At 33.3% G+C, this 18,132-nt stretch overlaps 1 protein-coding gene across 1 annotated transcript; it reads right to left on the bottom strand.

Moving 5' to 3' along the window:
- Window positions 1–262: 262 nt before the first annotated feature.
- Window positions 263–13,333, bottom strand: LOC108912555 (headcase protein). Its single transcript, XM_018717808.1, has 4 exons — window positions 13,316–13,333; window positions 7,785–7,973; window positions 5,316–5,501; window positions 263–1,930 (listed from the first exon to the last, which is right to left on the bottom strand). The coding sequence occupies exons 1-4, from the start codon at window positions 13,331–13,333 to the stop codon at window positions 1,757–1,759; spliced, it is 567 nt and encodes a 188-aa protein (XP_018573324.1). The 3' UTR covers window positions 263–1,756.
- Window positions 13,334–18,132: the final 4,799 nt, after the last annotated feature.

The following is an 18,132-nucleotide window of genomic DNA, read 5'->3' on the forward strand; positions in this document are numbered from 1 at the left end:
ACTCCATGTTTATTAAAACTTTTCGTCTTCATTTTTTATGTATTATCTACCCTAGGAGTCTGTCAGCGGTTTTTTGAATCACCCTGTATATGTTCATAATGATGAAGAGCTTGTTGCTCTAAAATAAAAAGCAGACACGGAATTTGAAGATTTTTAAGTCAATTTGAAAAATGTTCTTCTCCGAGATCGGTTTTTTAGATTACTTTTATGTTGAAATTTGGTTAAAAAATATTTTAAATGTTTTTTTTATTGTTATCGAGAACTTATATTTTATTTCTTTCCTTTATTTACTCAAAAATGATGAATTCGAATTTTATTTATTTCTGTTGTTTTAAACAAGACATATTTAGCTTTTGTAAGTATGTGTCAGAGTCTTCTAATTTGAGATTTGAAGGCATCCAGACCTCGAGTATATAAATTTTATCAAAATGTGCCATTTTCATACTCCTTGAGATTAAAAAATATCTTGAAAACTGTTTTAACAAATACTTCTTCAAGGGGTTTTATTCGGAGTTTCTTTCATTACTTCCAATCTTTCCGATTTTTTGGTTTAGAAGAAAACGAAAAAACAGATTTTTAAACTGATGATATTGAGGGAAACAAGCCAGAATTGAATTCTACTCGTAATGTCTAGTAGTTAGGATGATGACCGGTTTCGAACTTATTAGTTCCCATCAGTATGTCATAGATCGGGTAACCGACGACTGTTTCATCTATTTTTGGTGTCATATGAGCATGGAAGTAACAATGTTGTTAATGGCTTATATGCTACATATGTGAATTAATGGCATTTGAGGGTATAAGAATTGGTTGAAAGGTTTCTAATTCTAATTTTTCCGATTTTTTCCAAACTCTTCAATTTCTAGTTCCACCAGAAGGAATTTAACCCCCGAAAAATCGATTTGGTTTACAAACGGTTGAATTTGACATGGAAAAAGTGCAAAAGATATATTCTTTTGATCATATCTCCAATACTATTAGAGTTAGATCCATTAAATCTTTTTCGCCGTAATCCTGAGAACACGTTCTGACAGAATACATAAAAATATATGAAGTGTCCCATTTAAAAAGTCATAAGTTTGGATAATATTTCTTTCAAGCAATATTCAATTGTTTTTTGTAATAACATCATAACAAACGCAGAAAAATATTTATGTTTGTATTTACTATTTTGTTCCTAAAGAGATTTCATCTACAATCAAATAATAATAGGTGACCTTTTATACCTGTTATGACGTTTTGTCTGTCGTATAGAAGTGACGTATTGCCTGCACGAAAACACCCCAGCGCAAAGGTGTCCGCTGATGTCGCCGGTGACCTTGACAAGACCTGCTTTTGCGTCTGAATTCGAGTTAAACTTAAAGATAACGATATAATCACAATTGTCATTCACTTTTTATAAAAGACTTAAGTTGAATAAATTCACTAGAAACTAACAAACATATAATAAACTAATAACATAACGGTTTTTTATATAGAACAGATATCAAGGGCGCGGTCCCGCGACGCGCGCCGTCGCCAGTGGCGCGCGCAAAACCGCCCCCGAAATAAATGTGATATAAAATGCAACAACATAACAAAGAAAACTAAGGTGGCAGGTCTACCGGGCGCGCGTCAACTGCAGCCGGCAGAACTCGTCCAGACGGAGGCCCGCCAGTTCGCGCCACAGCAGCCCCAGGTCCAGGTCGAGCGGGTTCGGATCGGGCGGGGTGGGTGGCGTGGGCGGAGCCTTGGCGACGGCTCGGGGGGCCGCGGGCTATGGCCACATCTGCAGCGCCCGCGACAGCTGACGCGTGTAGCAGAAGCCGAGGGGCTTGACGAAGTGCGTGTCCAGGGTGCGGCAGTGTGGACACGGGACCATGTGGCTGTAGTCGCTGAAGAAGTTCAGCCGCTGGGCGGGGTGTAGAACGGGCTTGTAGCATGAGTTGCACTGCAACAAAGAGTCGTTTTGTTCATTAATATCATAAATGCATGAATTTGTATGGATTCTTATTGAAGTACAATTATTACGTTTTGACAAGAGGCATCATAAATTCAGGGGTAGTTGGAACATCAAAAAAATAACTTATTTTGTTATGGACAAGAACTTTTGTTTTCGAAATACATGACGCCTAAGATGTTTTTTTTTATTTCAGAATATCTTCTAAAAAAAAACAATGTAATGCATTGAAATTTGGTACAGGTAAGTTTTTGAGGGTGTAAAATACAACAGTGTTATAGGTTATAGGAGATTCATGTGACATGTATCATATCCTAAAATGTAAAATTTCATTGTACATAAAAAAAGATAGGTACTCTTGTTGAAATAGCAGATCTTTGAAGAAAAAAGCTCAATTGACTGCTTCAAAATTAATCAGCTTCTATTATTTAATACACAGGGAGTCCGGAAACGAACAAGCTTTACTTCAATTTTATATACACCGTAAAAAAAACATAAAATGTTACTCGGAAAGATCGTCGAAAACTAATAACAGATACATATGTATTTAGCACCCTCGCGAACTTGTACTACACTGGAATATATTACATTGTTCTTGGAAAAGATATGGCTAAAATTTTATTAAAAAAAATCTTTGACGCTGTTCTCTCAAAAATAAAGCACGATGAACACTGAAAAAATCTTGTTTTCTGATGTTGTATTCAGCTTGTGAACTTTATTCCAAAATGCTCTATACAGGGTGTAACGTAAAGGTTGGGAATAAATTAAACGGTTGATCTTTTATTTAGAAAAATAAATATTTGTCATATAAAGTTATGCTCTATGGGTTTTGTTTTCAAATCTTCAGGGCGCTAAAAAATTTCAAAAAATTTTGTATTTTAAAATCATTTTCAATGTAAAAGTCCCTTTTCCATGCCTAATTGACCATGTTCAGTGGCTGAGTCAAAGCACACTTCATAATGTTTTTGTTATTTTTATTTTCCAATGTTAGCAGTGGGAAAAATAAGTGGTGTATTTACAAAAGTTTTATTTACGGAAAAATTACACGAGCTACAAATAAAACGCAAGAAGGTAATTTTGTTTCACATAAAAAGTTGATTATAAAAAAATATTTAAAAAAATTTTTTTACCAGTGACGTACCACAATTTTGCACTAAAAACATTACGGAACAATCCGTACGCACGCCACTGAGTAACTTACAAAGTCAATCTTTTTCTTGTTACTAGGGGATTATCAAATTAAGCTCATGCTAAAATTTCAAAAGTTATTGGAGAAAAACTAAATTTTTTGAAACTTTTTAGCGCCCTGTAGCTTGGAAAATAAAACACGTAGAGCATAACATCATATGAGAAAAATTTATTTTTTAAACCAAAAAATCCACAGTTTCATTTATTCCCAACCTTTACGTTACACCCAGTATACATATAGATCTGATTATAACTCTTATAAAAAATCAAAAGTGTTGTCAGTCATATAGACTTTTACTAAAAGTCATACGCAGACTGAGATATTGGAATGCAACATTCGTTATTTTTGGTTAAAAAATTTATTCCAAATATCGAAAAATAAGATAATTTGGTTTTAAATCAATTTATCCACATTCAAGATATTATCTTGTTTTAATTTTACTGTTTCGAATTTATTTATTATTATAAAGCCAATAATAGACAAGTTTGTTGTATTTATAAAATACTGTGGTTTTATAAGTTATATAATACTAGTGGTCGTAAATCCTAAGTTTAAAAGATTTTTTAAATCTATTTAACAATTACGTTATATTAAATTTTCCTATTTTTTTCCTGAATGTAGGATGTATAAATCAATAATAAAAGTTCCTATAAACATATGTCCGGAAATGCTTAATTTTAGATTTACAGGACAATGCAAATTAAAATAAAAAATATAACATATTTTAAAATATGTTTTAAGATGCTTGGCATAGATTTATAAAACTTGGATTAATAACAACTAATTATGGACTGATTTGCTGAGTTGATACACAAAATCTGTCGACCAGTAGCGGAGATTTGGGGAACACCGTCATTAACAACTCTTGAATTTCGACGCCACTAAATAGTTTGGAAATTGAATTTTAATTTAATTATAGGTAGTTGCTATTTCTAAAAAATATACGTCTTTTAATTTGAAAAATCCAACTATTTCTCAGTTATTAATTTTTTAACCTAAACAAATAGAAAATATTTCCAATATTATTTGTTACAGAAAAATAATTAAATTTTTTATAAGTATAGTTTTTAATTTTCTGAAGGATAGTAGCCTCTCTAAAAAATTAACATAGACACACTAACGATTTTTTTACTCCGACTTCAAAAATTCAAATTCTGTTTGTAACAAGAAATCCCTATATAGTTTTTTGTGGGATGAGTAGTTTTAAAGTTATTTTTGTTTAATCTAATTATATCTATGCTTATTTTAAAAATGATTACAATAATTATAACCAATATAACTTTCGTTTCTGGAATAAAATGGAAAACAATTTTTTTGTTGGCATTATAATTAATTAAGTCAAGTTTCGACAATATATATTTAGTAAATTTCAACAGAATCCATCGTCAAAATTTGACAGAGTGTATCATTAACATCCTGTATTTCGCTCCACAATTAGACACATTAAAACCATCACTTTTTTAGATTATATTTGTTTGTGTATGTATGTAATATGTATTTGTTCTTTTTCTATTGTATACTGACATCAATTTTTATATTTTATTTTTATTTTAAAATTTGTAATCTTTCCATTCCATAATTCACATTTAAATTGTCGGGGTAAATAAATCTGTACTTAAATAAATAAATAAAAAATTAAATTTAAGTCGCTTACTGAATTTCCTCATTGAACTTTTCTTTTATTTTTCAAAGATGAATACTAAAATATTTATTAGTAAATTTATTAGTCTCACATAATAAAAATGGATAAAGATGTTTATTTTATTGTTAACTGTTTTTTTTTACTTTTTTACTTTATTGATATCTGATTTTGTTAATCCATCTATTTTTATTAGCTATTTCTCCCACCTATTAATTGGTTTAACTGTCAGGTGGTGTAACTTAAATAAATAAATAAATTTGTGGCGTAGTTTTAGATTTTCTGATGATTGGGTACACAGGTGACAAAATACCCAGTTACCAGGGCACCCCTTGAGTGATTTTTTTAAACACCCATTTTATTTGGGTGTCAATCTTTTTGATGCCGTTTTGTTGGTCGTGGATAAAATTTTGTACTATATTAGTGCCTTATTAATGTAAAAGACACTCAAGGGACACTTAAATTTAAATTAAATTAAATTAATTCTTTTTAGTGTCCTACATGCACAACTATACAATAAATAATTCAAATTTACTGTTGAAACTTACTTTAATTCTTTCGGTGCAACACGGCATGGCTGCAAATATATCGTAGGAGTACATGGTGCCCAAAACAAGGGACGATCCGTCCCACCTCTGATTGCAGAAGCGGCACACGATGGCGCGACCGCTCACGCCTTCTAGGCAGCCCATGCAGACCACTGTGAGAAATTGGGTGCGTCCTTCCACTTTCACCTGAAAGAAAAATGCAGGCCCACATTACCGATGTGGAAATTTGGCAATTCCATGCATCTTTTAAAAGAAAGAAGAGCGGGTGCGTCTTTGTTGGGTAAAATTGGTACGAATGACGCTGAGTCATATTGTTTCTGGGTCGGCAATGGGTTTGGTGAAAGAACATTGTGGGTGGAACAATATTTTTCTTAGTTTCTTTGGGTATAATTTATATCACAAAAGAAGAATTACTTACGAAAAAATTCAGATTAAAACATATTACAACATACAGGGTGTATATAAATAAGTGCGCAAAAATTAAAGACATGATTCCTCGTTGAAAATTCAGGAGGGTTTTTAATATTAAACAAATTTCTCCGTCCCCTTCCTGTGAATTTATGACCCTTCAACGTCAAAAATTTTTTTCCTTAAAGATGGAAAAAGTTACAAAAATTAAATTACATACACTTTTCTTACCATCGAACAGGAATTTACTGGATAAATTTTCGATCTTCTTTGGTTACAAAAGATAGAAGTAAACTCCTATTTAAGTAGTATTAGTAAAAATCAATTTTAACTATATTTATTTGAAACAAATTTGATCTCTTCTGTTGTTTCGTAAATGTAATATTTAAACAAAAAATAAAATAGGTGTAGCAGAGTTTTTATTACAATAAAAGTAAGTACTTAAAATGACCGAAAATAAATTTAAAGAAGTCTCATTTAATTGTAAACGACAAACCACAAAACATCATAATAAATGTTGGAAATTACTACTTCCACTAGTACATAAGATTCCGTGCGTCAGTCGGTTAAAAATTGATGGATGATTTTGAATCCCGCACAATAATCAATAATGCGGTTCCTCATTTCTCTAATACCTTGCATAGGTACCCTTTACACTAGAGTTTTTAAATAACTGTATACAAAAATAAAAGATTTAAATCAGGTGATCGAGGAGGCCAAACTGAGATCCACCACGGTCTCTGCAACGATTTGATTATGCTTCGCCCCTCGCTTGTTTTTTCATGCTTTTTCACTAAAATGAGCAGAAGCTTCATCGTCATAAAACAACGTTGACACCTAGAGATTCATTTGCATGAAATTCTGGTTGTACTTCTTCGAGAAAGTAAGTATATGTCACTGTAAATAGCAGAAATCAAGTTCTCCAAAAGTTCCAATCTACACTTTCAGAGAAAACTGTTGCTGGTGATTAATTTTGCTTAGGTATGTGGTTGATGACGATAGAAGATAATTATCGATCCTCTGTAAACAAGATCTGCGCCGAAAACTCAGAATTTTGTTGTTTTTTTTTTGAGAATCCAATGAGAAAGGCAATACTTATGTGGAAAGGATATAAAAGTTCCTTTTGTAAGGTGGCACATTCCGTCATATGATTGACTGCAAAACTGCAACACAATTTTTCTAGAGCTAGTGGCTGGTTCTTCGTGAATAAAATTCAGTACTGTTTGTGACAAAGCAGCAACTTTAGTTTCGCGATGGCCAAACAATCGTAAGTTTTTTTCCTGAAAGTTTCAATTTGATTCTATGTGAAGGTCCGTAAACAAAGTGTGATGAGGAGTATTGCGTTGAGAATATCAGCGCAAATTCGACGTACTTTTATAAGTTGCTATTGGTACTTTTATAAGTGGCTATCTACGAAATGTTATAGGTTATTAGTATAGTTTTGCATGTCAAATAAACACTTAACGTAACAGTAATAATATTTGGAATTGTGAACAACTTTCAGACAACCGCCTAGAACCAAATTTTCATTTTAATATTTATATGCAGATCAGGGATATATGGTTTCCTTTACTCAATAAATATTAAGTTTAAGAAAAAATAGAAAGTTATGCAAGGAATTGTTTGTAGGGGTGGTTATTTCTACCCCTTGCAACCGTATGGGAAGACCAAAAAATTATCCAGTAAAAGTATTTTCAACAGTAGGTAAAATGTATACAATTTCATATGTATACCTTTCTCATTACTTGAAGCCTAAGGTAAGAACTATTTTTTTCCTTTGAACAACCATAACTTGCAGAGAGAGGGTAGATATATTTCTCTTACATGAAGGAACCCCATTAATTTTCAACGATGAATCACCTCAATTTTTTCGCACTTACCTATTTACATTCTGTTATCTCAAATTGAGCTCCAACAGATATCAGACTTTTTTGAAATTCTTCTAATTAAAAAACTGAAGAAGAAATACGTATCTAGCTCAACATTCCACACTATTTAAATAATTCTTATTGCAGTACACTACATCAAGTTCATAGAAGACTACATAGTTAATCCTCTTACCTCAATGCAACTTTTTGCATGCTGCCTTGGACTGAGAAAGAATGTACCATCCACCAAAGGATACCTGTCGAAAACAAGCAACTGCTCCTCGCACAGGACGCACTGAACCTTGGATCGTCCCTGGGAAGCTAGTGTGGACAGGATGAAGCAGCGGGTGTCATCGTTTCCGTGGTTGCCTTCATCCTCTGTCTGTAACAAAAAAGGAAACAGTCAACATCACATCACCTACACGTACGATTAAATTAAGATTAAAGGTCTTTAATTTTGTCCTCACAAAGTAGTTTTATTGCAATTCTATCGTCCTGTGTGGGAGGATCAAACACGACGAGCGGTTGCTTCCACCATTACCCTACACTGTTTGTGTTTATGGGTCTAAAAATATTCCTAGACACTCGAACAAATAATATTCCAAGACCGTCGACTTCCCGTCTCTGCCGGCTGCTAAATATGTATTGTTAATATCCGTAACAGTCAATAAACGTTTGACAGAACGAGCGGAGCGGTGTAAAATTCGCCGATAAGGCTAGAAGACGCGGCGAACGACGTCTTTGATCATTTTCCGATTGGAAACGCCGAGGGATAATATCCGGAGAACATTTAATAAGGTGGCGAGGACCGGACGTAATAACCAGAGAGGGTAAACAGCTTCTCTAGCGCTGAGGTTAACCGTTATAGTCAGGGGGCATATGGACAAACGCAATTTTAAACTGCGTAAATTAAATTTTTCAATAAACCCTCAGGTGTAACCGTTCCCGCTGAAGGGAAGATTTATAGATATTTCTGGTGTGGTATTTTGGATCAATACTGGACTGTGTTTCCCTTAAAAAAAGCTCCTTTACATGTCCAGACACTTACACTGATTGTGAGAAAAATTCTACTATTCGCTGGCAGATCTTAGTTTTATCGTTGGTATAGTTATGCTTGATTATCATAAGACATTTATGATTTTTTTGTTATGATTGTAATGAACATGAATTTCAAATTAACGGCGTTTTCCTTTTTAGGGAAAATGATATGATTCTAATGATGTAGATTGACTACCATTTAATGAAATGGTATGCTTGAGTAGGGTTAAGGACATGCGAAAGTAGCTACTGGTTTCAAGAAAACAGGTAAGGTTCATTACACTGTAAAAAAATTTCACTCAAATTTCACTCAATTTTACTCAATAATGTATCAGTTTCTGTCCCCACCCGTTTGAGTGAAATTTTCACTCTATTAGTACGTCCAGTTACTGCTAATTATCAATGTGACTTTTGACTCTATTGTGAGTATACAGGGTGAGTCATTAATAATGGTACACAGCTTAATGGCATATTGTTAACCTCGAAATATAGTGATTGAGCCAAATATGCCTCAATCAATTATTGCTCCTTTTCGTTCTACAGGGTGTTAAAGTTGAAAAAATATTTTCCTTTTTTATCTATATTTTAAGTATGTATGGACGATTGTTTTGAAAATTTGTAGTTTTACCTTTTTTTGAGGAGGCAAATACGAATATGCAAACAGTGTTGGGGTCACGTCTAGGGGGCGCTAGTTATACTGTCCAATGTAGAAATCTGTCTAACATTTTGCATTTTACAATTTTCAATTTTTTAACTACAAATTATCGAACTACGTTCAATTCTAAATAAAAAAGGTGTACTAGTTACAAATCGATAAACTAAACCGTTTTCGAGTTACAGACGTCTTAAGTTAAGTTGTACTGTCCTGTCAATGTAAAAATATGTCTAACTTATATATTTTACAATTTTGAATTTTTTGTTTAGAAATTGTTGAATTAAAGGTATACTTGTTACAAATCGATAAAGTCAACTGTTTTCGAGATACAGACATTTTAAGTTTTTGAGATTCGGCGGGAATTAAATTAGAAAATCAGCAGGTCTTAAGATACCAAGCCTGAATTAAGAATTAAGACAAACATTACAACAATTAAAGATTTTATTATGCATATCTTAACAAATTATTAACTACCAGCAACTTCAATGCACTTTCTTAGCCTTTTATTAAGATATTCTCTTCTCTAAAAAATAACGACAAGGAAAAAACTACTTCTTAATCAAATTAAGTAGAAAACAATATGGTACTGTAGTGACAGCTGTCAATTTATTATGTCCATGCCTACTACTTTGGAAAAAATAATTTTCTAATTTAATTCCCGTCGAATCTCAAAAACTTAAAATGTCTGTATCTCGAAAACAGTTGACTTTATAGATTTGTAACAAGTATACCTTTAGTTCAACAATTTCTAAACAAAAAATTCAAAATTGTAAAATATATAAATTAGACATATTTTTACATTGACAGGACAGTACAACTAACGGCCCCTAAACGTGACCCCAACACTATTTGCATATTCGTATTTGCCACCACAAAAAACGTAAAATTACAAATTTCAACAAATTCAAAACAACCGGTCCATACATACTTAAAATATAGATAATAAAATAAAATATTTTTTCAATTTTAACACTCAATCGTTATATTTTGACGTTAACAATCTGCCATTAAGCTGTGTACCATTATTAATGACTCACCCTGTATAAAACCAATGATTTAAATTTAACTATTGTATGTATGTATGTATGTATGTATGTATGTATGTATGTATGTATGTATGTATGTATGTATGTATGTATGTATGTATGTATGTATGTATGTATGTATGTATGTATGTATGTCGGAGGGGTGGTGGAATTGTCTTCCACCACGGCACTTAGGCCTTATTAGACCCCTTGTACACCCTCCTTCATTACTCGAGTTCTTCAAACCATCTTATTTACTACACGGATGGCTTGGTGGCAAAGTCTCGTACAGAATTTAACTATTATTTCATTTTTTACTCAGACTTGGTTTTTAATTAATTAATTAATTTAATTAATTGAGTGCATTTAAATACAATTTTCACTGAATTAACCAGATAAACCGACATTTGTCCAACTCCACAGCACACCATACGCCATACTTCCATCCACCACGCCACGTCACGAGCCTAATGGGACGATGCGAACAGACAAAAACGATGCATCTGGATATGAAAAAGGATGGGATCACTCAGTAATGAGGACATTTACTCTGATTTAGGTACAAGTACACCAAATATGAGTCTACGTGCGAATTTATTTAAGAAGTACCTACCTATATTTGAGTGAAAGTACTCAGTTCTAATTTAGATATAATCACAAACGAGTAAAATGCCCAATGCCCAATATTGAGTGAAAATGTACCTACTCAATAATTTCACTCTATGGATTCAAATTTTAAGGCATAAGTTACAGCACCATCTAATAGGCACCTTAATTTGTTCGCGTAGTTAATGCATAAAAACATTGATAGGTAGCGCTACTGTTGAAGATATATTTACTGTTTCATTATCAATCCATATTAAAGTGAGATAAAGTTATAAATTAGCGCGAAATTTCTAATACATGTTTTATGGTGGTGCAAAATGTAACGCGATTACATACAGATTATATTTTTATTATTTAATCAGATGTTACTTAATTGAACATATAATTTAGATTCATAAAAATTATTGCGATAAGATATGGTAAGTCTCTAATTCATTTTAATGTGTTTTGTAATAGTATGAAATTTATAATATTAAAAAAATTGTGTTTAATACTTCTTAATTTGTTAGATGGTTTAATAAGTTAAGTTAGATGGTTTATTAGACAATAGGTTTAACTGTGATCTCATTTGAATAAAACACAGCTGTCGTATAAATTTATTAGTATTACTAATTTTAAATTAACAGTATTAAACTACAACAGAACAGTCATCTATTAATGTTCTAAGCTAAAATATACTCGTATAGTCAACTTCAGCAGAATATATGGCTTTGACACTCATACCGTGGCGTTCCCAATAATTTACAGAAAAAGACATCCCCTTAGTTCCTGTATGGCTAAGGATACTCCAAGAATTCGGTCCGAACAGTGATGTGAAAATAATACCTACGCGGTTGTGACGTCATTTGAGAGCAAGACTGGGCATGAAAATGCAGCTTTCTGTCGTTTTTCTCATAACTCGAAGCTTTTGCAGCCTGAACCTCTCAAAATCATTCAATTTACTACGCAAAACAAGTAAAGCTTTTTCAAACTTCAAACTTGACATAATACTTAAGGTTATGTTTACGTTTAGACTATATACTTCAAATTGACTTTTTGAAGACGATTCATAACTTACATAAGTGTGGAAATTACACGTTTTACGTGAACTTAAAATGTCTCTTTTAATATAATAGTTATTGTGGTATGAATATACCACAAATCTGATACTTGAGTTGGTCTCAGGTGACGTCATGCGCAGATAGGACAAAATTGAGCCAGTTGGCGAGCATATTATTTTCACACCACGGTCCAAATTCTTAAAATGATGAGTCGATTTATGAATGATCAGATCTAGTTTCACCTTCTAATTAGCTACCGCTAAACTACTATCGGTGAGATACAGATGCTGACATCTAACGGTGATATTGTAAAACTAGTATCAGAAATGGGAAATTCTACTAGTCACGGTTATTCTGAAGAATTAATATTAATGTAATTCCAAACCCATGCCCCCCGACTATTTCTACCCTTCTGCTTGTATTGTACCTACTGTATTTGTACAAACATAATTTCGGACGGAGACGCTCCGTTATCTCTCGGTGTATGACACCCGGATCGATACCGTGTTGTTTGATGGGGATGTAATTACTGGTGGATTAGTGGAAACTGGCAGGTACTGCGATGGTCCATCGGATGCTCGAGAACGGATAAAGCTTTCTTAATTAATAATTATCATATCAGAATGCAAACAGGGCTGTCGTTCGTGAGAGCACGCTAAATGTGTTGGGTCGTTTATTTTTGTCTAGGGGCGATGCGGATCGTTAATTGGCGTCAAGGGCGGTGACGGCGAATTTGCGTTAAAAATGACGTTTTTGAATTCTCTTATATGGGAGATACTTCTTTACACCAAAAAGTACCATTTTATAGAAAATCTGCGTGAAAATGGGGAAAGTTATTTGTGCACTAATTCTTATTTAGACAAACTGTGTAATAAAATCTATAAAAATGTATTGTTGGTGGCCTATTTGCTATAGAGCCCTCTTAATGAAATTTAATATTTCGATATGTAGCAAATGGAGACTATGATAAAATGGAAATTTTCATAGCTAAATAAGGACGTTGAGTTCTTTATTTTTGTCTAGGAAAGCTACATTAATGATAAACAAGATGCAGCACCTGTCTTCGTGTTTTCATTAAAAGCAACGTTTTAATCATATCTTACATAGAGAACTACAATGAACAGGTAATTAGGTTTATAAAAAAACTGTTGTAGATATAGGGTCGGAAAGTCCCCATGGTTCATCGGTCGTTACGTGAGAGCGATAAAGAAAGTCATAGAAATCCGTGCGATAGAGAAAGATGGCTATAATGAAGGCGTCTAATAGTCACCGCCCATTTCGCCCTTCCACAAATAAGATCCACTTCTTATGAAGAAATGAGAAATGTTGGGCGTTCAGAGAATGAATACCAGACACTTACCGTATCTCTGTCGCTCATGAACAAGGTAATCCAGTGGTTGGTTGTATAGGGTGAACTTAAGTTGGAAGAACAAGAAAGAAACACCTAAACTTCCAGAAAAATAACGACATAACGGGCTCGAACAACATTATTAATTAATTTATTGACTCGCGACAGCGTACTTATATTCAGGAAATGCGCGATTCATAGCAAAATTTGGAATGACTTTGTCCATTATTAAATTAACCCAGACACTTTAAAACTAAGTCGACTGCTCAATGTGGAACCTACGGAAAAACTGCCTATTTTTCGGATCTCTCCTGAATTCAACACCTCGCTTCGACACGCCCATTTCTTGGGCCCAGAAGTTTCTGTTCTTATATTAGTGGCGGGAACCTGAATATCGAGACGCTTTGGCATAACTATGTCATGTTAATAATTACCTAATTGACTGGACTTACATTTATATAAATAATTCTGTGACTAACTGAACTTACAAGTAACCCTAGTCTTCTTCTAGTGACTCCGTGTAGCAATACGGGACGAATTAGTCAATCTCATTTAATCTGTTCTTATAGCATGGAAAATCCGCTTAAAAACCAGCTATTTGATCTATTATTATTTTTCTAACACCTCCTAACAACTTATTCTTGGAATTTCTACGTTCTTTGGAATGCATTTCGCGAGTTATTTGAAATATCGATTTTTCTCTTTACCAGATGCTTAATACATGACATTGACAGTCTAAGTGAACTTGTTAAAAAATATTGCTAAATTTCTCCGAAGGACGACGCTAAACCTACTTGAGAGCCCTTAAATTTCGATAATTAGTGTTGACTGAAATATTTTACTTTTTGGCCCATCCGTTCCAAGAACTAATAAATGACCACGCGTCTTGGCTTTTGTTACAATATTAAAGATAATGTAGACACGTATTAGAACGAATTTGAATTTTCTTTATGCCTTATGTGAAATATATAAAAAAATTTATAAAGTCGAACGAACATGTTTGATTTGAAGAGAATAATATTTCAATATTTCAATATAAACATCATAGGTATTTATTAAATAACGGCATGGAAGGAATTACAGAAATTTTGTAATAATCTTTGCATTCTTTAAACTATCTTTGACAAACTGCAGCAATAAGTCTAGACGCGGTAGAAAATAACGACACTAATACACACCTAGCCGCGTTGAACAAGACAATCATTATGCCCGTTTGTGGCAGGACCTATAAATAAGTTTTTCAGCCGTGAAAAGCCGCAGTCGCCCTACACTTCAATTTCACAGGAGAGGTTTACAACGTGCTCCTAATTTGATGTATGGCTTGGAAACGCTACAGAGGTGTTTCACTTAAGGAACAACTAACTTCCCGTCCGCCTCACTTCAAAGCTCTTGCAGGTTACTCTGGCGGAGTGCTAACAATGGCTCTTGGAAGATTATTTGTACGGCATGAATAAACGCAACAGGTATTTGACGCGACGCTGAAAAATTGCGGCGATAAGGTGCTTGCTTGATGCTTTGGAGCGACTTTAATCCTTGACAGAAACAAGTGATACCTAATTTTCATGTATGGTCCTTATAATCAATATTCTTTATTCTTTTACATTTAACCATTTAACAGACGTCTCATTTTATTTATTTATTTATATATTTATATACGGGGTGGCCAAATGAAAACGAAACAGAGCCATTTTCAGACCCGTCGATTTTAGATTATAAAATATTTAAATGGCATTGGGGGGTTGAGTAATATTTCTTTTGAAAGCTCTTACAATTTTCTTTACAACAGACTTTAAATTTTATAATTCCATGCTATTTAAATATTTTGGGGTGATGCTTACCCTTGCTTGGGGGTGAAAGTGGCGGAGTCAAAAATACCAGCAAAGAATGCCCCCCTTTAGTTTAAAATTGACGGGTCTAAGCGTTTTTCTACAATCTTGACGCAGTTCCTGAAAATTGCTCTGTTTCGTTTTCATTTGGTCACCCTGTATTTATTTATTTATTTATACAAATTATTTGTCCAACTGTAAAATACTATACTAATTATAGAACAAAGTTTACAATTAAATAAGAAGTAATGTATGAAAAATATAAAAAAACAAAAAATAATATAAAAACAAATATATGCACCTGTCCAAAATTTACAAGTAGAATAATAATTTTAAGGAGGATCGAGTGCTACGAAAAAATGCGGCCAATTTCGTATTATTGAGATGTTATGTTTGTGATGCGAAATCAAATTCTATGAATTATTCTCGAATTATAAAACCTCAGTAACAGTAAATTTCAGCATGTTTTTTCAACTTAACCATTTCTTTGTGAAAGCACAAAGCGCCCAAATTCGCCCGATTAGGCAAAAATATCCGAGCGATCGCCAACAAAGCCCTCCGAATTTCCCGGGAAGCCAAACGGTCCTCCCGGCCGATCAATGGCTACTTGATTATTATCGTATGCAGGCGATGAGGGTTGTTTCCTGTTTTTGATCGTGGCTGTGGAAGTTGTCAGGCTGCGGAGTTGTTATAAACTTCCACGAAATCCATTTTATTTGCTCAGCGGGAACGCTGACCACAGGAGAATATAACAAAGTGACCAAATAACACGCGCCATGCAAATGGGGAGTCGGAGCAGAAATATTTAATGGGACACGACAATCAGGGAAAGTTAAGGGCCTAGAAACTGGACGATGTATTGATGAGAAGGGTTTCCCTTGAAGTTGAAGCATACCAGTATTATTCTTTTAAGAAAAAACGGATAATATAATAAATACATAATTGCCTATTTTTTAGTACACTACATACATTTTCACTATTAGCAAATGCAGAAGAAATGTTCTTGCTTGTGCGTTTTGTCAGGAACGCATTTTTCCTTCAGTTTCGTTATCATTCCTAAAGATTTAACCATCCAAACCATCCTTAGAACTACAAAGACATTATAAAATTAAGAGCAACGCCAGCGTCTTAATCTTTAAATAGAGTAGCAGCTGCACACCTGTTCAAAGTAGACATTTTTTTAAAGAAAGGATACCTTCCGGTAAAAGCCCTCCACAACAGTTTTGAACCATAGGCAGTTTATTCTATTACTAGGACTATAAAAGAAACTCTTGATATTTTGTTTGTATTAAACTATTTAAATTGGTTTTCTGATTGTATCTGAACATACATGTTGCCAGCATTTGTTTTCCCTTATGCGAGGAATAGAACATTGAGCTTTCCAAAGTCTGTGTCATTTCACTGTGGACAAATCATCGTCAGAACCTGCCAAAAATGAAGCAAATGAATTCGAAAGCAGTACTTGGTATATTTTCCAGGGTGTACTAGATTAATAAAAGTGGTCAGTGCTTTTCACATTCTAGAGAAGATATTGATTCCAACATACATTTTTTATTTTTATACAAAAAAGTTGATGATATTGATATTAACTAACAAGTTCCATCATATTCATTCTCGAGATATTCCAAATCTTGTATAAGCTTTGGTTTTTGTAATATAATTCGGAAAACGGAGCTTTCGTCAAATGTCTGTCCACTATAGACTCCAGTTAATTCAATAATCATATATACTATTACTTTTGCAAGTAACCAACTTTTTTTTATCTTTGACCAAAAATTTTGTGACATTTTATATAGTGAACTATTTTTATCTCTTGAGCTCTGATTCTTCATCTCAAAAATGCAATACGAAGTAAGTACATACTAATATTGACGTTTTTCTTAATTGACAAAACGCATTTTAAAATTCCATAGAAAATACATTTTTTTCTTGGATTCTTTATATCAGAGAGAAAATTTTCATTATCTAAATTACTTATATTATTGAATCACAATGCATAATCACTAATTGAACAATAAGTAAATACAGAGATGCTACTTTGACACTTAGGTATAGTGTTCGACCATATAAATATAAACAATTCGATCGCTGTAAATGAAACAATGAATTAATTGACTTACTATTTATAAATGATATGAAATGAAATGAAATAAAAAATGTCAGTGCAAATATGCAAATTTAAATTTTTAAGGGTCTCAGTCTTAATTTCCACCAAAACTATGTATGTAATTAGGATCACAAGCGATCATTGTGGTACCAGCTGGAATAATAATTATTTTGTATAATTTACTGCAATAGTTTTTTTTCTGATCTACAGCTTTACAGATGCATAATCATTTCTATAACTGTATTAGTAATATACTCATGCAGGAAAGGTTGAAGGGCAATATTCAAAAATGGCAGCAAGAAGTACCTGGACAGAAACAAATCAAGAAGTTAGTAAAAAGGCCATCGATAACAGTAGAACTGCCAATTGAACATTGTAGATTTATGAAACATCTGAGCAATATTGATCTGGAGGATGAGTAATACTGGCTGATATGTAGCGAGTGTCAAGACCTAGAAACAATGCGTAACCTACTGTTTGAAAGGGAAAAACTGGAAACTACGTGAAAGAACCTCTGTCATAGTTGTAAAATATTCTTAGAAGAGAAAAGTTAAAAGAGAATCTTTGCAATCCACAACAAAATCACAAATTATCGCACTGGAAACATATGGGGTATCCAAATGTTTAGAAAAGAAAAGCTGTAGGTCATTTGAAGGAGCTGCTATTATAGATATAAAGCTCATTAGATTAGATCTACGGATAGTGGCAGTGGAAAAGATGGTGTATCCATGTGCCCACTGGAAATATTTACAATCTACCCTTTTTCTGATAGTGATTCTTCTGGTTCTGGATAGATAGAAGAGAAATGATTAAGCTGATGGATGTTTCCAGTCATAGATCTGAGTCATACGAGTAGTATCCATCCACTGGTGTATGTCAAAACTTCCTTCCTCAGA

This window comes from Anoplophora glabripennis, unplaced genomic scaffold (assembly GCF_000390285.2).
Source record: "Anoplophora glabripennis isolate ALB-LARVAE unplaced genomic scaffold, Agla_2.0 scaffold659, whole genome shotgun sequence".
NCBI classification, from domain to species: Eukaryota; Metazoa; Arthropoda; class Insecta; order Coleoptera; family Cerambycidae; genus Anoplophora; species Anoplophora glabripennis.

Excerpts from the sequence above, each read along its gene's own strand:
- LOC108912555 (XM_018717808.1), bottom strand. Across the intron at positions 5,502-7,784 it reads ATGCAAAAAGTTGCATTGAG|GTGAAAGTGGAAGGACGCAC; the intron begins GTAAGAGGATTA and ends TTTTTCTTTCAG. Across the intron at positions 1,931-5,315 it reads GTTGCACCGAAAGAATTAAA|TGCAACTCATGCTACAAGCC; the intron begins GTAAGTTTCAAC and ends TCTTTGTTGCAG.